Here is a 21,651-nt window from a genome sequence, read left to right as displayed (position 1 = left end):
TTTAAGCATTCGCTTCGCCCTGTCGCATACAGAGGGCCCCGTGCCTGCGGGTCTCTCCTGGTGGCTCACAAGCCCCAGGAGAGAAGGCGGAAGGAAATTAGCATCTGAGGGAGCAAGGCAGGGGGGTGGTTCGGCCTCTGGGTTAGGTAGGTGCCCTGGGCGCGCGTAGGGCTTCTCGGTCTGAATCCTGTTTCTGGTTCAAGTGAAGGGAGACACGGGGGGATCAGATCAGGACACGAACCCCAAACGCCGGACACCGTGCCGAGTAGGGGAAGCGCATCCCAACGAACCCGTAAGATGATTGTTCTTATTCCCACTGTAGAGAGAAAGATCACGAGACTCAAAGCTCTTGAGACACTTGCCCCAGGTCACCAGCCAGGAAGCAGCAGAGTCCATATGAAAATCCAAGTTCGTGTGACCCCACCACTGACACTCTGTCAACTCCACCATAGTGCCAATGATGGGCTTTCATCATCCTTAATTCCACCTCCCCCCCCCCCCGGGGTCCCGCTGACCCCTGTCCTCACCACACACGCAGCACAGGACCCAGGACACAAAAGCATGAATAGATGTTTCCAGAACCGAGCCGAACCAAAGAAGTAAACATTTTTTTTTCGTGTTTATTTATTTTTGAGAAAGAGAGTGTGAGCGGGAGAGGGGCAGAGGGAGAGTGGGGAGGGGGACAGAGGAGAGCCGGATGTGGGGCTTGAACTCACGAACCGTGAGATCATAGCCTGAGCCGAAGCTGGACGCTCCACTGACTGAGCCACCCAGGCACCCCTCCCTTAAGGCGCCCTATCTTTAAGGCAGTACCTGTCTTACCCATATTTTGCCATATGCCTGGGAGATGTCCCTGTGGACAGGGGCCACCCAGAGCCTGGCCTGGAGAGAGAAAAGCTCCCAGATGGGCTTGCTCTGTGAGGGAATAGGAAAGCAGGGGTGAGGAGAACCCGACCTGAATCTCCATGCCAGTTCTGCTGCCTCCGTCGAGGACGCTGTTCTGGGAGCTTCCGTGTTGCCACTCCTGGGCTCCCCTCACCTCCATTTTCACAGATCGCCAGCTGTGTGTCCCTGAAGATGTCACCTAATCTCTCTGAGCCTCTGTCCATCATCTGCAAGGTGTGTGTAATACTGTCTGCCTTATCTCTATCACAAGTTTGTCGTGGGGATCAGATTTTTTTTTTTTTAATTTAAGCAGACGTTGTTTATAAACGGCTGTAGGGACCAAGGGCAGGCCACCCCAAGAGGGGCCAGTTGGGCATATTTGCTTATTTTTTTTTTAATGTTTATTTATTTTTGAGAGAGAGACAGAGCGCGAGCAGGGGAGGGGCAGAGAGAGAGAGAGGGAGACACAGAATCCAAAGCCAGCTCCAGGCTCCGAGCTGTCAGCCCAGAGCCCGACGCGGGGCTCGAACTCACAGACCGCGAGAACATGACCTGAGCCGAACAAAATCAGACGCTCAACCAACTGAGCTACCCACGTGTCGCTATTTGGTTATTTCAATAAGTTACTGGGGCGCCCTGGTGGCTCAGTCGGTTAAGTGTCCAACTTCAGCTCAGATCATGATCTCACAGCTCCTGGGTTTGAGCCCCGCATCAGGCTCTGTGTTGACAGCTCGGAGCCTGGAGCCTGCTTCGGATTCTGTGTCTCCTCTCGCCTATCCTCCCCTGCTTGCGCTCTGTCTCTTTCTCTCTCTTTCTCTCTCTCTCTCTCTTTCTCTCACTCTCAAAAATAAATAAACTTTAAAAAAAGGTTTTTTCTTAAATAAGTTACTTAAGAGGCAGCCAGTGCAAGGATTCTCAGACCCTCCTCTGACCCCTGAACACAGGAAGTAAACCTCCCATGTGAAAGGCACCTTCCCTGGATCAGGAGGTGAAGAGTATCCTTATCACCAGAGGTGAGGAAAAATAAACAACTATTTTTCACTAATCTACTCCCCTGCCCAACGTCTGTTTAGAATTCTTTACTAATTAAAGCCCCAAAGCTAAGCGTTCTTTGTCCGCTCAATTCCTCGCAGATTTCTCGTCTGTCTAAAAAGTATAAAAACTGCCTCCTCGGGCACGTCTGCAGGTCTCCATTTCATTATGGGGTCTCCATATGCACGTCCTAAAACTCAGGGTGTTTTTTTCTCCTGTTAATCTGTCTCACATCGATATAATTGTCAGTTCGGGTGGGAGACCTTGAGGGTAGCGAAGAACTTTTCCTTCCCTTCACCGCCAAGTTTTCAACGCATCAAGGGATCCATCTTTGGGGACTAGGGGCCCCCCTAAAACCCGGGGTGCGGACAACCCTGAAGGCAGGTGACCTTCAAAACTGGGCCCTCATTTTCCCCTCCGAAGGAGAGTGAAAGCGAAAGGTTGAAACTTGCTTAGACCGGAAAGAGCATGGCCCAGTCACCGCAGGCTTCTCGCGAGCTTCGTTCCCCCCGGGGCCTCTGGTCCCCAAGCCTGTCTCTTGCCCCCGCTCAGGTCCTCGGGGACAGGAGCGAGCAGTGCGAATCTAGAGGGACAGAAACAGCTGCTAAGTGCCAGGCCTGAGATCCCCTCCTCAAGTCAGTTCATGATGGAGGGTGACTCACAGGGGCTGGTGGGAGAGGGAGGAAGGGGACTGGGACACCAGAAGGTCATGCGTGAAACGGCAAGACGAAGAGGCAGGTCGTCGATCCCATGACCCCGCCATCAGCCAGGGTAGGGACACCCGGGCTCCCTGTGACTCATCAGCAGAAGAAATGTGAGGGTGACAAGGACACAGTCTGGGCCTGCACGGTCTGAGACGGCAGCATGTGCAACACACACACGCGCGCACACACACACACACACACACACACACAGCCTGGCTCCTGGGAAGCAGCATCTTCAGTGAAAATTACCCGTGGCTAGAGCAACACCCTGCACGGGCAGCTGGAGGCGCCTGGAGGGTAGCGGCAGGGAGAGACTCGCCGACGAAAAGACCAAGCAGGAGCAGGGACCCCGGTAGAGAAAGGCCCATAATATTCACCGGCAGACTGGCCTGCCTGCCGACAGCTGGGCGAACTGTGAATGTGTGACTATCAGCCCCCAGTCATTTCCTGTTTTTAGGGTTCACCACAATAATCACACGCGGCTTTGGAGTCACAAGATGCGGAGACGAGAGGACACGGGAGAAAGAAGGGTGGGAGGCCGCCGTGAGCTACTTAAGAGCCAACGCCGACGATGCTCACAGCCGTGCTTTAGACCCTTCTGAGGTCCCCCGTCCCCTACAAGGCAAAGCCTGGGCTCACAGCCCTGGTGGACGAGGCCTTCCACGTTCTCTTGCTTCCTGATGACCTTGGCCTCCTGCCGCGTCACCACATCTCAGATCTTGGACTCCAGGCCGCTGCGTGCTGCTTCTAGAGTCTCCCCGCACCGCCCCGAGGGCTCCTCACCCCCCTAAACTGGCTCCCGCCCACTGCTTACTGCATTGCCCTCGTCTCTGCCACCTACCCCACCTACCTCGCCCCAGCTGGCTCCCATTGCCCCTCCCCAATGTCATCACCACCGTGGGAAAGACTCTCCTGAAGGCCCAGGCTAAAACAGACGCCCTCTTCTGGCCTCTCCGGGTCCCCCGTGCCTACCTCTGTCATGACATCTATCCCTACTGTATATAAACACCTGCTCACCTGCACGTTCTCCCAAGTACACTCAGCCCCTTGAGGGTAGGAGCCTTCCCCTCTCTTCTTGCAATGCCCAGTGACTAGCTCAGCGTCGGCACAGAGTAAGGGCTCGGTTCCTGCGTGCTCGGTTGAGCCCGTGAGCAGACGGGAGTCAGCAGGCGGGGAAGCTCAAGCGCAGATGGCCCAAGGACAGAAAGGTGGAAGGCACGGGCTGCCGGCTGTAGCTTCTTTAGCCCGGGGCCCAGGCCAGAGGAATCCAGGGGACAAGACCCTTGGGACCACCTCTACCTCCAGCCATGAAAGACTGGGTCAGATGTTATTGTGCTCTCCTGTCCTTTTGCTGGCGTGGTTGAAGGAGTTGCAGGAAGGTCCTGATCCGCGGGGAGAGGGGTGAGGGGAGAGCTGGCACAGGCGTGGCCCCCCCTTCCCCCCACCTCTCTACACCAAATAGTCCCGAAGGCTTTGCTGGGCTGGGCAGACCGCTGGCGTCTCCGTGAGGATGTAACCGTGACTGGTGTCTCCTGTCGGGCCCCGTACTTCTCGGACTTTGACCAGGGTCTCCCTGGCCTTCAGGGCATAGAGGTCAGGTGCCCCGGCAAGACTTGAAGAGGACCCGCATTGCTTTTAACAAGGTACGACTGACCTCTCCTCGGCCACAGCCTGCGGACCCTTTGGTCCTCATCTTGTATGACCACCGGTTAAATTTGACAGTGGGACCCTCCCTGCTTGAAAGTCTCTCCTCTCTTGGACTTCTGGATGTTACTGTCACTGAGTTCTCTTCACTCATTTCTTTGCCATACACATGAGCTCCTGCCGGGCGCCACCAAGGCGCCGTGCAGGGGTCTGGGCGTCCAAAGACGAAAGGAAGTCTCTGCAAGCATATTGTTCACAGGCTAGTGGGAAAGAAAATCACGTTGATAGAAAAACAAAGTAACGCGGAATGGTTTAGCCTCAGGGCTGGGTACTGTGGTGTGGAGGCGAAGCTTTCTGATTTGAATCGCACCTCTGCTGCCTACTGATGACCTTAGCAAACGACGTCGCAGGCAATAATACTTCCCCATTATCGTTTATTGCCTAAGAGATGGGTTTTGTGCATTAAAAAATTATCCATAGGCAGGGCGCCTGGGTGGCTCAGTCAGTTAGGGGTCGAACTTCGGCTCAGGTCAGGATCTCGCGGTTCGTGAGTTCGAGCCCCGCATCAGACTCTGTGCTGACAGCTCAGAGCCTGGAGCCTGCTTCGGATTCTGTGTCTCCCTCCCTCTCTGCCCCTCCCCTGCATGCGCTCTAGCTCTCTCTGTCTCTCAAAAATGAATAAATGTTTAAAAAAAATTTTTTTAATTATCCATAGGCTATATTGCTTTAAAGAATTCATATTCAGAGCGCCTGGGTGGCTCAGTTGGTTAAGGGTCCCACTTCAGCTCAGGTTGTGATCTCATGGTTTGTGGGTTCGAGCCCTGCATCGGGCTCAGTGCTGACAGCTCAGAGCCTGGAGCCTGCTTCGGATTCTGTGTCTCCCTCCCTCTCTGCCCCTCCCCTGCTTGTGCTCTGTCTCTCTCTGTCTCTCAAAAGTAAACTTAAAAAAAAATTTTTTTTAAAGAATTCATATTCAATTTACTAAAAAAAGAAATTCAATTTACTAAAAAAAAGGCCAGCCTTAAGGGCAGTTCAGCTTAGAAATCATATTCTATTTACAAATCTGGCAACCCTTAACCCCCTTCTTGGGGGCTATTGATAATATTTGACTCACTTTACAAATGTATAAATCGATTCCTTTAAAGACTTTAAATCCCACTGTTGAATGTAATATGTTTAGTTTCCTTTTAAAGTGTTTTCTTTTTTTTTCAAGGTTGAAAACAGATTTTATGATATAGCTCTTCTGCTTGCTTTTCCTTTTTTAAGACACAAGATATAAATATTTTTTATTTTTGTATTATTTTTATTCCAGTAGAGTTACCATGCAGGGTTATGATGCTGTGCACGGCAGGGGCACACCTTCATCCGCACCTCCGGTGTCCCCCATCCCCCCAGCACCTTGGACGAAGTATTTGAACCAACAAATAAGATTCCCCAAATACTTAAAGAAGGCTTGCAAATCGGGGCTCAGTGGGTTAAGCGTCTCAGGTCATGATCTCACGGTTCTTGAGATCGAGCGCTGAGTCGGGCCCTGCACTAACAGCACTGTCTGCTTAGGATTCTCTCTCTCTCTCTCTCTCTCTCTCTCTCTCTCTCTCTCTGAAAATAAATAAATAAACTTAAAAAGAAAAAGAAGGCTTGTAAATCTAGTACATTGAGCTTCTAAGTATGGTCTTTCTTAAATTGCCTTAAAGTATCGCATGCTTCATATAAACTTACTCATACGTTTTTGGTTTTGTTTCTAGGTTCTGTTTTTTTTATTCTCCCACTCGTCGTATTTTCAGAGGACCCGATACAAAACAGGCCTTTCAACTCCAAGACACACACACATGCTAGTGACGGATATTCTCGCTTTACAGATGAAAATGTTCAAGGTACGTCGTGGGCCAAGGCCTCTAAGTGCTGGTGCTGTCTCTTGCACGCTTTGTGAGGTGAGTTGGCAGGGGACCCCGGGCGCTCATACCCTTACTCCTGGAATCTGTTAGGTGGCTTTCCAACGCACAGAGAGAGAGAGACGTAGGGGTGCAAGAGAGCTCGTGCTCAGACCGGAAGAGAAAAGCATTTGGTAGTATTTAATGGACCTCCCTCCACGTGGCTTCAAGCTACCAGGACACAGGCTCCGCCCACGCCCTTGATCTCCTCGGCTCTTCTACTGAAGATCGTGGCCTTCACGATGACAGGCTCTGCAAGGTTGACAGTTGGGCAGAAGCTCTGGTTCCTCCTTAAGTGCTAATGCCTCGTGCCAACTTTTCCGAAGTAACCTGGATGATTCTCGTCAGAGTTGATCCCGTGGTGATGCATGCCACCAGCATTGCCCCAGGCTCTTGGGCGCTTCTGGTGCTTGTCGATGTGGCCATGGCCATGGCTCACGTGGCCCGGAAGTTTCCGGGTCTTCCTCGGTCTGGATGGCATGTCGGCAGCCCAGAGGAAAGAGCTGGTTTTTGGTTTTTTTAATATAATATATTGTCAAATGGGCTAAACATACACTGGGGAAAGTGTGCTCCTGGTTTGGGGGGTAGATTCCCGTGGTTCATCCCTTACATTCAACACCCAGTGCTCATCCCAACAAGTGCCCTCCTCAATGCCCATCACCCATTTTCCCCTCTCCCCCCCCGCCCCGCCCCATCGACCCTCAGTTTTTTCTCTGTATTTAAGAGTCTCTTATCATTTGCCTCCCTCCCTCTCTGTTTATAACTATTTTTTCCCCTTTCCTTCCCCCATGGTCTTCTGTGAAGTTTCTCAAGTTCCACATATGAGTGAAAACATGATATCTGTCCTTCTCTGACTGACTTATTTCACTCAGCATAATACCCTCCAGTTCCGGGGCACCTGGGTGGCTCAGTCGGTTGAACGTCTGACTTTGGCTCAGGTCATGATCTCGAGGTCTGGTCCATGAGTTCGAGCCCCATGTCAGGCTCTGTGCTGGCAGCTCGGAGCCTGGAGCCTACTTTGGATTCTGTGTCCCCCTCTCCCTCTGCTTCAACTCCGCTCACACCGTCTCTCTCTGTCTCTCAAAAATGAATAAACGTTAAAAAAAAAATTAAAAAATAATACCTTCCAGTTCCATCCGTGTTGTTGCAAATGGCATGATTTCATTCTTTCTCACTGCCAAGTAGTGTTCCATTGTGTATATAAACCAGATCCTCTTTGTCCATTCGTCAGTTGATGGACATTTGAGCTCTTTCCATAATTTGGCTATTGTTGATAGTGCTGCTATAAACATCGGGGCACACGTGCCCCTATGCATCAGCACTCCTGTATCCTTTAGATAAATTCCTAGTAGTGTTATTCCTGGGTCGTAGGGGAGTTCTATTTTTAATTTTTCGAGGAACCTCCACCAGTTTGCAGAGCGGCTGCACCCGTTTGCATTCCCACCAACAGCGCAAGAGGGTTCCCATTTCTCCGCATCCTCGCCAACATCTGTAGTTTCCCGAGTGTTAATTTTAGCCACTCTGACCTGCGCGAGGTGGTATCTCAGTGTGGTTTTGACTTGGAAACTTGCTCACAAGTTTAAGGCATTATACTTCATATAAACTTGGGTTCAACTGTAACACCGCTAAGTGGTGTCAGATGTCAGCCACACGTGTGGTGAGCACAGCATGCTGTAGAGACTTGTCGAGTCACCATATCGTACGCCTGAAACTCATGTAACATTGTGTGTCGACCCTACTTCAATAAAAATTAATTAATTAAAAAAAAACAGAATCGCAAAGGTAAATCAATTACTCAGTTACATAGTTCAGATCAGAACCACAGAGTTACCCATTACTTTAAAAGGCTAGATGTCTCAAATAATACATATATGTGAGCAAAAAATACTGATACCTTGAGCACGCCTACTCTGACTTCCTTCTCTCTCCAGGATTGAAAACGTAGCCACCAAGGACCCAGTTATGTCATCTCAATTCCAGCTGTTTTCTAGGGCACCTTCTCCACCAGCTAAGGTTGCTTAGGGACCAGAAACATCACTGAGACGTTAACTGCTCGTCCCTACCCAGGTCCCTTCACCTGCTTTGTCGACGTCCTCTAACAGGCTGGTCTCATAGCCCATGTCCCTAGATTCGACTTGCACAGCGATATCGCCTAAGTCTTCCCTTTACTGTAACCCTAGCATTTGCTTGGATGTTGCGTTGCTTTTCGCTCTTAAGACCTTTAAGTGTCTTTCTGTTTGGGTGTAAAGAGTTTTAACCTTATTGAAATTCTGTATTCTTTTCATATTCTTCAAATTTGCAGGAGTAGAAACATGTTAAAACCCCATATCATATCCAAAGTGAAGTCAAAAAATATAATCGTGTAAAATGCAGGGTCACCTTCGTTGCAAAGTTAATGAAGGGCTGGTTGGGGGCTGGCAGTGAGCCTGTGCAGCAGAACGTGGGACAGTGGCTACAGGATCCGAATTGCAGCCCACGCTGGGGTTTGATGCTCTCTGGGGGCAATGCCCAGGAGATGGGCAATTCCGGCACCCATGGCCAGCTGGACTCTTGGGACAGTAGCAGGGATTCCAGAAATGTTCCAGTCGTTTGTCCACATTGGCTGGCCTGGCCCAAGGACACTGAGAAACTGGAGATACCAAAGCCAACCTGCCTCTTCCCTGATTCCCAACACGAGGTGCCTTTGTGTCCGCAGCTCAGTGAGAAGATTCGCCTTCCCTCTGTGCAGATAGGGACTGAGCGAGTACAGGACCTTTGCCAACTGCATTATATCAAAATTCACGTTCTTTTAGGTTTTACGGTTCTTAAATGCTAATACTTCAGTTGGATTCTACGCGTCACAAGACCGCGTCCACCTGTGTCCACACTACAAAGAAGGTTATTCCAGTGACATTTCCCTTGCTAAACCTCAGTTTTTTCAACTCAATAAGAGTACTCTCAATAAGAGTACCAACTAAGGGCACCTGGGTGCCTCAGTGGTTAAGTGTCCTACTCTTGATCTCGGCTCAGGTCATGATCTCACAGTTCATGGGATCGAGCCCCCAAGTCAGGCTCTGGGCTGACAGCACAACCAAATAGGGCTGATTTGAGGAGCAAAAGAAAATATATGCAAAGCACGAAGCGTCACTCGTCGTTGTTATTCAATACAGGTTAGTGACGAGTCTTATTATTATCGGTATCTTGGAACCCTCTCCCACCTTTGCCCTCTCCTCCCACTCAGACTGGCTGCCCTCTTGCTCTTACCCAGGCTCCTTAATAGCCCCCTACCTGTGCTTTCGCTGCAGTCCCCTCCCTTCCATGCCCTCCCCCCGCTGCTGGAGCAAGTTTCCAAAAGGTCTTGGAATAACCCTGCACGCCTGCTTAAAAATACCCGTTGGATGCTCTTTGCCTTTAGTCTGATGTCCTGCTCCATTCAGGCAGCTCTAACAATAACACCATAGACTGTGTGGCTTATAAACAGCTGAACTTTTCTTCCGGCGGTTCCCAGAGGCTGGGAAGTTGAGGGACCGAGGCATCAGCAGATTCGGTATCTGGTGAGGACCCACTTCCTGCTTCAGACACGGCCATCTCTCCCATTGCCACATCGCATGGAGGGAGGGGTGAGGGCGAGCTCTGGGGCCACTTCCACAAGGACACTAATTCTGTTCACTAGGGTTCTACCCTCATGACCTAATCACCTCCCAAAGGTCCTGCCTCCTAATATTATTTCGTTGGAGATAAGACTTCAACATATAAATTTGGGGGGGGGGGGCAGGGGGGACAAACATTGAGTCCATGACACCTGGGTTATAAGACCCTTTATCTGGGCTTCTTGTGGAAACATCTGGCCACATGCCCTGCAGTTCTCTCTGGACAATCATGCTGTAGCCACAGGGCCAGGACTAGAGTGAGGCAAGAGAGGTGCCTGGTCTACAGAATTAAGGAGGTCCTGACTCTCAGGCTTGTGCAGCACGAAACTCTGAAGACGCCCTCTGATAGGAGATGCCTGCCATCCGACTCGTCCCCTGTCTCCCCCCTTCCTCCCAGACTTCCTGGGTTCAAGCTCTTAACTATAAAACTCAAAGTAAGCTACTTACCCTCGTTGTACCTCAGTCTCCTCATCTATAAAATGGGGGTGACAAAAAATACCTGTCTCATAAAGCGGTTGTGAGGGCTAAACGGATCCGTGCATGTCAAGTCTTACGAGAGGGTCTCACACCTGACAGGTACTCACTGGATGTCACCGGAAACGACCCGTGCCCGCTTCCTGAAGTTTTCTTTCCAGGTCCTCTCATGCTACGGCCTTGTAGCAGCTGTCAGCGCAGAGCCTGCTGGGGATTCTCTCGTTCTCTCTCTGCCCCTCCCCCACCCGCTCTTTCTGTCTCTCTTTCAAAATAGATAAATGAATAAACAAACTTGAAAGAGGAAATGTTTTAAAAATCAACAGGGATATAAGGGAACTCAAAACAGAATACAAACAGTAAAAAAATCAAATTTCAGGGGCGTCTGGGTGGTCAGTCGGTTAAGCCACCAACTCTTGATTTCAGCTCAGGTCACGAGCTCCCAGTCTGTGAGCTGGAGCCCTGCATCGACAGTGCCGTGCCCGCTCTGGATTCTCTTCTGTCTCCAGTTTCCCTCCAGTCTCTCCCCCCGCCCCTCCCTCCCAATCGATGAACTTAAAAAAATTAAAAGTCTCTCCGTGGTATGTGACTTGAAGCCAATGCAAACTGGCTTAAGCAAAACCGTGAATTCATTGGACCATATTTGTTATCGACTGTTGTGCAACAAACTGCAGAACTCAGCAGCTGAAAATAAGCATCTTGTATCTCACCATTTCTGTGGATCGGTAATCCGGGCACGGCTTAGCTGGTGGGATCCCTCACTGGTCAAGGTGTCCTCCCGGGGCCAGTACCACCCGCCTCACCCCTGTAGCTCTCGGCAGCCTCGAGTCCCCATGATCTGTTCGCAAAGACATCACTTCCTCGTTGGGTTTTGGCTGGTGGTCTCCCTGGCTCCTTGTCTCGAAGTCTTTCGCTCACAGCATAGTACCCGGCTCCCCAAAAAGAGCTGGGAGTAGGAAAGAGAGAGGGAGACAGAGGGAGAGAAAGAGACCGAGATGAAAACGCAACCTTCCAGAACCTAATCTCAGAAATGACAGCTTATTACTGCTCACGAGCAGTAAGCCACTCCATCCAGCCCACACTCAAGAAGACGTGGTTACAGGGCACCTGGCTGGCTCAGTCAGAACACGCGACCCTTGATCTCGTGGTTATGAGTCGAGCCCCACAGTGGGTGTAGAGATGACTTAAAATCTTTAAAAAAAAAAAAAAAAAGAGGTGATTACACACGGGCATGAATACCAGGAGGTGGAGATATTGAGGGGCCACCTTCAGGGCCGAGTTTAGAACCCAAGTTTCCTGATGCTGAAGAAGGTGATTCCCGCCCCCCCCATGGATGTGCAAATCCCATGAAGGCCCTGAAAAGACGTGGGACCCCCTACCCCAGCCTGAGCATGTGGGAGGAGTCTGTGGTACCAGATATAAACAACCCTCCCTGGGACACACACACACACACACACACACACACACGTGCGCGCGCGCGTGCACAAGCAGGGAAGCTGTGGTAAGCACTTCCTCTTTCAGCCTGAGGTCTGAGAGAAGACCATCATGGCGGGTCCAAAGAAACACCCGGATGACTGGGTGCTACGGTCCTTCTCCAGGAAACCACAGAAGAGTCAGCCGCACGTATTCTCTCCCTTACTGTGGACACATCTCCTCTTCCTGCTCGTGGGTAAGTCCACATTGCGGCCACCACCGCTTGCTCGTGGTGTCCCTCTGGGGCCGGTCACATTCTTTGCTGGCAAACTCAGGAAACTCTTCTCTTCGTGGTCATTCTGCGGCGGGTTCCACCTTATTCCCAGCTGTGTCTCTGTGTGTGAGTGCATGCACAGTCACTCACCATGAGCAGACGGCATCCTAGCCCCAGTCTCAAGTCTGGGCTCAGACTGTGTTCCTCTCACCCTCACGTTTTCCTGCTGAGAAATGCTGAGTGGTGAGTTTGCTCCCCACACAGTGTGGATAGAATGCACAGAGAGATACGGAAGTTTCCCCTGATGACTAGCCACCCCCCTTCCTTAGGGACACACAGAACTCCTGGAACTTCTTTCTACGTTCTGTCATGCTTACCTTCTATCCCAAACTTCAGGCTTCCCTGGGGATCCGGAGATGGTCTGGTGGCACTGGGCCAGGTGGCTGCTCTCTGAGTGTCCTTTTCTCCTCACATCCTACCTCCCCATCAAGGCCCAAGTCCTGCAGGTTTCTGGGAAACGTCTCTCAGCAGCATGGCCGGCAGGCAGAGCTGACCCACTACCCCAGGGAATGTCTCAGCCACCCGGTGTGGTGGCATCTACTGTCCCCTGGTAATCCCATTTTCCCCAGGGCCTTGGAGCACGGTACAGTAGCATAGGGACCCGGAAAGTAGTGGGAGTAGGAGGCGTAGGCAGTGAGGGGAGTTCTAGAAGAACTCCCAGATGCATGTATGGAAGAGAGGGGCCTAGACTCCAGGGCTGAGGTCAAGTCTGAACTGTCCTCATTTTCCATGTTCATCATTGCTCACCGTGAAAACATCGGAAGCATCACGGCTCTTTATATCCACACCCAACTTTTGGGGTGCTTCTTGGTTGTGTTGGATAAACCCGAAATTAGCCAATGCGATGTCACCCAAGCCTCAGGTGACCAACAAGTCAATTTCCAGGCAGAGAGGCACCTCTCCCTCTGTCTAGCTCCACCAGACGGGATAACCTCAAACTTCCCTGTTTTGGTCTAGCAGGGAGTTACCTTGATGCTCTTGTGGATCCAAGGAGTGGTTTCAGGAACTTAGGAGACAGTAGGGTGAAAAGTCCTTCCGTTTTAGTATGTCAGGGAGCAGAACGTCCTGTCCCCTGTTTGGAGAGTAAGGATTCCTGTCCCCTTCAAGGTCCTTCCAGCTGGACTAAGAATCCAATTGACATGAGACAGATTAACAGGAGAAAATACAACTTAATAGTGTATGTATGGGGAATCCACACAGACACGGGATTTCAAAGACAGGCAAAATGAGGTCTGTATGTCATCCCAAACTAAGGAGAAGGGGGCAGGGGTCTGGGACTTCCGAGGGGAGGCAAGTAGTTCACAGGGCGACAAAGAGAACAGATGTTTGGTAATTAGATGTTCGCCGTGCCGTACAGATGGGTCACGCAGATCAGATTTATCTCTGCTCACGACCCTTATCCTGGGAAAGACCCCAACTTAGAGTCTTCTATGTAGTGAAGGGGGGGGGCAAAGTTTCTCTTGAGCCCACACGGTCTCGATCGCCTTCAGCTCAGAATAACCTTCATGCCAAAGTGGCTTACCTTGGGCCAGTCGGAAACACTTGAAGTTAAATCCTTGTTCCGTTACTTCCTAGCTGTGTGAGTCTCTGCGTCTTCAGTAGAGAATGTGATTCGTAAAGTGGATCATGCAAGACTCTCTCAATAGATTAAAAAGGATACATGTCAGTGCTCGGTACCTAGTTGGTAGAAGCTGATTGTTACAATCACTAAGTGGCTTATTTGGAAACTAGTAAAGACGGAGAAGCCAAATGCAGTTATCACGACCGTTGAATGCCGTTCGACGACTTGCCACAATAATAGTTCAAAATAAGTGGTTCGAAATAAGGTGGCTGATACCTGTCATGTGGCGTTGTTTGCTTCACCAGGTAACAGGGTTTGACCCGCCACGAACCGCCTCCCACTCCCCTTGCTGACTGTCTGGGGACCTTTGCTGATCTTTGATGTGAAGAGAGAGCTGACCGACCCTGTCGTCTCAAGCAAATAGTTTAAACGCTTGAAATTTTAGCTCCTCATCTGTGAACAAAAAGGTGGGGGGGGGGTGGCTAGTCACCAGGTAATTTTGAGGATTGAACGAGGTGGTTTCTCCATGACGTGGCAATCGCCAGCATCTTCCAGATGAGAAGAGCTCTCTGCAAGGCAACTTCAAGCCAGCGTCAAAACCAACCAAGTTTCTCCCTCGTGACTACCCCCCAGAATTCACCTGAAGCGACCTAGCCTAGCTCGTCCAAGGTCCCTAGCTCTGCGTCCTTCCTAGCTGCCTCTCCACAAGGTCCAAGTGCTTGGATGATGATGGATAGAGAACCCTCCCCACACACACCTGATCTACACCAGTCTGGGAGTCTCTTCTCTGTATCTGCATAATTCTGTACCCTCTGGGTATTCAGAGCACGCCTCGGCCTTTTTCCATCAGTCCAGGCTGTACCTGGGCCTTTCTTCTCTCTCTCTCTCTCTCTCTCTCTCTAACATTTTTTACTTATGTTTCCGCCCAGATTCCTGGAGTAATCTGGGTCCTGAACCCATCTGACTTAGTCCGGAATTTTCAGAGGACTCTCCAGAGCCTCAGAAGTCCTTGAATCCGGGAATCCAGGCTGGGGTCACCCAGCCGACATTCACAGGGCCCCTACAAGGAAATGAGCTGCCTCGGACAGATGCCGGGCCTCTGGAAGCCGCGGTAACAATGTTGATCGGGGATCTTGGTCTTTCCTGAGATGAGGCAATTAGGAGAGGATTCGACGCTACTTACTATCCCGAACCCCAAACCTTGTTCCTAAGGACAGACCAGATCTCCCCGGCCAAGGCAAAGCCAGTCTGAGATCCCCTGGGCCATGAGGGAAAGGAAGAGTGAGACAGAGGCTCCTTTTGTTGCTAACATCTCATTATGAAAATTCTTGAGCACAGGGAAAGCTTGAAAGAATTTTACACCAACACTCATATGCTTCCCACCCTGGATCTCCCATCATTTTCATTTCACTCGCCTTCTCACACACCTATCCATCTATCCACGCTGCTAGGCATCCATCTTGCCATCTAATTTTTAAAAAGGTGCTCCTTTTTTTTTTTTTACCTCTTTTGTTCTTTATGATTTGCAGCAACGTGATTTTATTCCAACTTTGCCATCTGTATTCATTCACACCCATAATGAACATTTCTGTCCCATAGATGAGTAAACTGATTCTCAAAGAAATTCAAAAATTCACCCAAAGCCACAAGGCTAGTTTCCCTGCTGGGACAGAAACCTAGAATGTCTGTTTCCCTGATTATTGTAGATGCATTCATGGGAGAAAGGGAATGAAAGTTAATTTGGGGCATGAATGAATGATTTTGTTAGGCAACAAGCCTAGACGAAGGAGGGCTGGAATTTTATTTCATTTCTCATCATCTGGGATTTATTCTCACTGTGTTTTTATTGAATGAGTGAATGAATGAATGAATGAATGAATGAAGGCTGACTTGAAAGTCCAACTGTTCCTCCACTCCCTCTTCTGTCGCTGTAGGACTAGAAGCCTCTGGAAAGGACTCACCCCCAACAGTGGTGCCAGGGATTCTAGGAGGGTCGGTGACTTTCTCCCTGAACATTTCAGTGGACACAGAGATTGAGCACGTCACCTGGAATGGTCCCCAAAAAGCTCTTGCTTTAGCAGTCACAGAAACGCAAGTTATCATTATGGACAAAAGCTACCAGAACCGACTGAACATCAGCTGGAACTACTCCTTGTCTATCAGCAACCTGACTTTGGAAGACGCAGGATCCTACAAAGCCCAGATAAACCGCAAGAATTCTGAGGTCACCGCTGATGAGGAATTCATCCTGCGTGTCTATGGTGAGTTCTAGAGGGCTTCTGTGGGTTTTGATCTTTTGGGATTTTTTTTATGTTTATTTCTTTATTTTTGACAGAGAGGGTAGCGGAGAGGGAGAGGGAGAGGGAGAGAGAATCCCAAGCAGGCTCCACGCTGTCAACACAGAGCCCGACGCTGGGCTCGAACTCACAAACTGCGAGTGAGATCATGACCTGAGCCAAAATCAAGAATCAGACACTCAACCGACTGAGCCACTCGGGTGCCCCTGATCTTTTATTTTTAAAAGCAGATTTTTTTTTTTCTCTCTCCAGCAGTTTATCCCTCGAGGACAGATAGGACTATCTTGTTGGTCACTTTCATCCGGTTCCATAAATATAGACGTCAGAGTGAAAACACAGACAAAATGGGTTTAAAAGCCGTTTGTATTCTCTTTTCTATAACCCTGTTATAATACCCTTTACCCATCTATACTAGCTTGCTAGGGCTGACATTAACCAAATACCACAGACGGGGTGGTTTAAACAACGGAAACTTCTTTTCTCACGGTTCTGGAGGCTGGAAGTTCAAACTCAAGATATCAGCAGGTTGGGTTTCTCCTGCGGCCTGGCTTCCAGGCTTGCCAATAACTACCCTCTCGACACGTCCTCACACGGTCCTATCAAGAAAAGAGAAGCTAGGGGCACCTGGGTGGCTCAGTCAGTTAGACGTCCGACTTCCACCCAGGTCACGATCTCATGGTCCGTGAGTTCGAGCCCCGTGTCGGGCTCTGGGCTGATGGCTCAGAGCCTGGAGCCTACTTCTGATTCTGTGTCTCCCTCTCTCTCTGCCCCTCCCCCATTCATGCTCTGTCTCTCTCTGTCTCAAAAATAAATAAACGTTAAAAAAAATTTTAAAAAGAAAAGAGAAGCTAAAAAGTGTTCTTTTAAATAAATCGTTTACTGGTTAATGTATAATCCATGTAAGTCATTCTTTATTTTTAGGTTTTTTGTTTTAATTTCAGTATAGTTAACATACAGTGTTATATTAGTTTCAGGGTACAATATAGTGATTCAACACTTCTGTATGTTACTCAGTGCTCACCAATATGAGTGTCACCTGTTCCCTTTGTCCCCTTCGCCTGTTTCACCCATTCCCCCCACCACGCCTCCCTTCTGGTGACCAGCAGTTTGCCCTGTAGGGCTGAGAGTCTGTTCCTTGGTTCCTAATTTCAACTTAATTCCCTCTTTATATTTTTTTTAAGTCTGTTTATGTATTTTGAGAGAGAGCGCCCGCTAGATGGGTGGGGGAGGGGCAGAGAGAGGAAGAGAGAGGGGAGAGAGGAAATCCCAAGCAGGCTCCGCACTGTCAGGGCAGAGCTCAGTCCCACGAACCATCAGATCATGACCCGAGCAGAAATGAAGGGTAGGACACCCAACTGACTGAGCCACCCAGGCGCCCCCCCTTAATTATCTCTTGAAAGGCTCTGTCTCCAAATCGAGTCACATTCTGGGGTACCGGGGATCAGGGCTTCAACATATGAATTTTGAAGGGACACGATTCAGTTCATAACAGTCTGCCCTCTGGCCCCCCAAAACTCACTTCCTTCTCATGTGCGAAATACATTCATTCCATCTCAGCAGACACCCCACTATCAATTCTAAGTCCAAAAGCTTATCTAGATATCATCTAAAGCATTATGGGTGAGACTCGAGATGTAATTTGTCTTGAGGCAAAATTCCCCCCCTGGCTGTGAAACTGGAAAACCAGACAAGTTATCTGTCTCCATACTAGGATGGTGGGATAGGCATAGGATAGACATTCATATTCCAAAAGGGAGCAATAGAAAAGAAGAGAGCGGCCATGGATCCCAAGGAAGTCTGCGATCTAGCAGGTCAAATCCCATTAAATTTTAACCTTTAAGAACAATCTTATCTGGCCCTATGCTCTATCCTCTGGGCCCCCTGGGTGGCCGCCCCCCACTCCTTGGCCCTGGGCAGCATCCCTGACCCCTGGAACCAAGGAGGAAATCGCCCCACCAACTGCCCCTGGGCCTGGGCCCTCTAGGCCAGGGGGGGCAAAGGCAGTGGCAGCCCTATCCACCCCTGAACTGCTCTTGGGCATATTCTTCCCTCTTCTCGAAGGATAAGGCATGATCTCAACTGAGAAGCTCTATTGGCCCATCCTGTAGAATCCCACAAGTGTGACAGCGTTTCTTAATTTTGTCCCACCTCTGTCCCTTCAGTCCAGGCTGGAAACACTTCTGCTGATAGAGTTGACTAAATCCATGAGTCACACCGTAATCTCTTCAGCAAATGTCGTCTAGCCACACCTTATAGGCTGAGAATTTTCTAAATCTGCAAGTTCTGGTTCCTTCTTTCTCAACACTTCCTTCTTCAATTTATGGCCCTCCTCTAAAATTGTACGACAAGCAGAAAGGAAAAACCACACAGTGCCCTCAATACTTTGCTTAGAGGTCTCTTTAGCGAAATACTCAAATTTGTCATTTAAATGTGCTACTTTCTTTTTTTAAAGTTTGTTTCTTAAATTTTTTTTTAAGTTTATTTCTTTTGAGAGAGAGAGAGTGTGTGTGTGCATGTGTGAGCAGGGGAGGGGCAGAGAGAGAGAAAGGGAGAGAGAGAATCCCAAGCAGGCTCTGCACCGTCAACGCAGAGCCCGACCCAGGGCTCAAACCCACAAATCATGACATCGTGACCTGAGCTGAAATCAAGAGTTGGACGCTCAACCAACAGAGCCACCCAGGCACCCCTGAATATGCTACTTTCTACAAAACACTGCAACGCAATTTTTCTAAATTCTTCACCAGTCTGTGACGAGTGGGTCACTTCCTCTAGTGTCCAATAACATGTTCCTCAGTTACATCTCACACCTCGCCAGAAACACCTGTAGGGTTCATATTTCTACCAATATTCTGCTCATGATAATACCCTGTGTGACTCCAGGATAACGGAAGCTTCCTCTTCAGCTCTCCTCTCTTCTTTCTGAGCCCTTACCAGAACCAACTTTAACATCCATATTTCTACAGTCTCTTGAGGACAGTCTAGGCTTTTCCTAACACACGCTTCAAAACCCTCTAGACCTGTATCCATTAGCCGAGTCCAAAGCCACTTCCACAGTTTTCGGTGTTTGTTACAGCAGCAACCCATGTCTGGTACCAAAATCCATACTGGTTTGCTAAGGCTGCCATAACCGAGTACCACAGACAGTAACCTTAACGACAGAAGTTTACTTTCTCGCAGCTCTGGAGACCAGTCAAGATGTCGGCAGGTTGGGTTTCCTCCAAAGCCTCTCCCTTTGGCTTGCAAATAGCCACCTTCTCTCTCTGGGTTCTCACACGGTTGTCATTCTGTCCGTGCTGTCTGTGTCCCGGTCTCCTCTTCTTAAAAATGTGTTAATGTTTTTATTTTATTTCTGAGAGAGAGAGAGAGACAGAGAGAGAGCGGGGGAGGGGCAGGAAGAGAGGGGGACACAGAATCCGAAGCAGGCTCCAGGCTCTGAGCCATCAGCACAGAGCCCGACGCGGGGCTCGAACTCACGGACCGCGAGATGGTGACCTGAGCCGAAGTCAGATGCTTAACTGACTGAGCCACTCAGTTGCCCCCTCTTCGTGTAAGGACACCAGTCATATTGGGTTAGGGACCATTCTAATGACCTCATTTTAATGTAATGACTTCTCTCTCCAAACACAGTCCTATATCCATATAAAAACATATTCTTAGGTACTTGGAGTCAGGGCTTTAACATCTGAACTTTGGGAAGACACAATTCAGCCTATGACACCATTTTTCTATCAGGTAGGTTTTTTAAAATTGATTTGTAGAGGGCTCCGCATATGTTAAAGAAATGGAATTCTATGCTGCGAATAGAAATAGACTGAATCAACTCTGTTGAATCAATGATCGATTCTATAATGAATCGATGTGCACCGACATACAATTCCCAAGATATAGTGTTAATTTTTTTTTTTAATTCCAGCATAGTTAGCATCCACTGTTATATTAGTTTCAATGATTCAGCAGTGATTCAACACTTCATACAGCACCCAGTGCTCATCACATGTGTAGTCTTTTTTAAATGTTCGTTTATTTACTTATTTTTGAGAGAGAGAGCACACACGAGTGGAGGAATGGACGGGAGAAAGGGGGTCAGAGGTTCTGAAGGGGGCTCGGCACTGAGAGCGGTGAGCCTGATGTGGGCTCGAACTCACAAACCGTGCGATCATGACCTGAGCCAGTCAGATGATCAACCGACTGAGCCACCCAGACACCCTCATCATAAGTGTACTCTTAATCCCCTTCACTTAGTTCATCCATCGCCTACCCACGTCCCCTCTGGCCAGCCATCATTGTGTTCTCTGTAGTTAAGCATCTTTTTTTTTTTTTTTGGGGGGGGGGGTTGGTCTTTTTTTCCTTGTTCATTCTGTTTCTTAATTTCCACACATGAGTGAGATCATATAGTATTTGTTTTTCTCTGACTGACTTATTTCACTTAGCTAAATACTCTCTAGAGCCATCTATTGTTACAAATGGCAAGATTGCATTTGTTCTTATGGCTGAATAATATTCACTTATCTATACCACATCTTCTTTATCCATTCATCGACCGATAGACACTTGGGCTGTTTCCATAATTTGGCTACTGTAGATAATGCTGCAACAAACGTAGAGGTGCATATATCTTTTTGAATTAGTGTTTTCGTATTCTTTGGGTAAATACCCAGTTGTGGAATTACTGGATCATATGTTAGTTCTATTTTTAATTTTCTGAGGAACCTGCATACTGTTTTCTGCAGTGGCTGCACAAGTTTGCATTCCCACCAACAGTGCACAAGGTTCCTTTTTCTCCACATCCTTACCAACACTTGTTGTTTCTTGTGTTTTTTTGTTTTAGCTATTCTGACAAGTATGATATGATGTCTCATTGTAGTTTTGAGTTGCATTTCCCTGATGATGAGTGATGACGACCAACTTTTCTTTTTTTTTTTTTTTATCTATTTATTCTGAGACAGAAAGACAGAGAGAGAGAGAGAGAGAGAGAGAGAGAGAGAGAGAGAATGAGCAGGGGAGGGGAAGAGGAGGAACAGAGAGAATCCCAAACATGGGTTTCTGCATGGTCAGCAGAGCCATAAGATCACGAGAGTCAAAATCAAGAGTCGGTCACTTAAACAGCTGAGCCACCCAGACGCCCCAAATATCTTTTCATGTGTCTGTTGACATCTGGATGTCTTCTTTGGAGAAATGTCTCTTCACGTCTTCTGTCCATTTTTTAATTGGGTTATTTGTTTTTTGGGTGTTTAGTTGTATAAGTTCTTTATATATTTTGGACACTAATCCTTTATGGAATACATCATTTGCAAATATCTTCTCCCGTTCAATAGGTTGTCTTTTCGTTTCGTTGATTGTTTCTTTTGATGTGCAGAAGCTTTTTATTTTGATGTAGTCCCAATAGTTGCTTTTTGCTTTTGTTGCCCTTGCCTCAGGAAACATAACTACAAAAATGTTGGTATGGCCAATGTTAGAGAAATCACTACCTGTGCTCTCTTCTAGGATCTTTATGACTTTAAGTGTCACATTTAGGTCCTTAATCCGTTTTGAGTTTACATTTGTATATGGTGTAAGCAGGTGGCTCAGTTTCTTTCTTTTGTATGTAGCTGTTCAGTTTTCCCAACACTGTTTATTGAAGAGATTGTCTTTTTCCCATTGAATATTCTTGCCTCCTTTGTCGAAGATTAATTGATATATAATCATGGGTTTATTTCTGGGCTCTCTATTCTGTTCCATGCATCTAGGTGTCCATTTCTGTGCCACTGCCA

General features: G+C 48.6%; 2 protein-coding genes across 10 annotated transcripts in view; one reads left to right on the top strand and one right to left on the bottom strand.

Annotated features, from left to right (window-relative positions):
• Nucleotides 1-5,875: 5,875 nt before the first annotated feature.
• LOC122235885 (60S ribosomal protein L27a-like) lies at nucleotides 5,876-6,815 on the bottom strand. Its single transcript, XM_042976358.1, is given in 1 exon segment — nucleotides 5,876-6,815. A coding segment is annotated over 1 exon segment (315 nt). The 5' UTR covers nucleotides 6,678-6,815; the 3' UTR covers nucleotides 5,876-6,362.
• Nucleotides 6,816-11,694: 4,879 nt separating this feature from the next.
• LY9 (lymphocyte antigen 9) overlaps nucleotides 11,695-21,651 on the top strand; it is a 28,718-nt gene continuing 18,761 nt past the window's right edge. For 2 of the 9 annotated variants that reach the window (XM_015542153.2, XM_042975965.1), the window contains exons 1-2: nucleotides 11,700-11,965; nucleotides 15,539-15,865. In XM_015542153.2, the coding sequence (XP_015397639.2) occupies nucleotides 11,842-11,965; nucleotides 15,539-15,865 (451 nt within the window). In that variant the 5' untranslated portion in view covers nucleotides 11,700-11,841. Of the gene's footprint in view, nucleotides 11,966-15,538; nucleotides 15,866-21,651 lie in introns of all 9 variants that reach the window. The other 7 variants (XM_042975964.1, XM_015542151.2, XM_042975966.1 and 4 more) reach the window with 7 other exon arrangements.

This window comes from Panthera tigris, chromosome F3 (assembly GCF_018350195.1).
Source record: "Panthera tigris isolate Pti1 chromosome F3, P.tigris_Pti1_mat1.1, whole genome shotgun sequence".
In the NCBI taxonomy this organism is placed as follows: Eukaryota; Metazoa; Chordata; class Mammalia; order Carnivora; family Felidae; genus Panthera; species Panthera tigris.
This window is presented reverse-complemented; position numbering and strand designations above follow the sequence as displayed.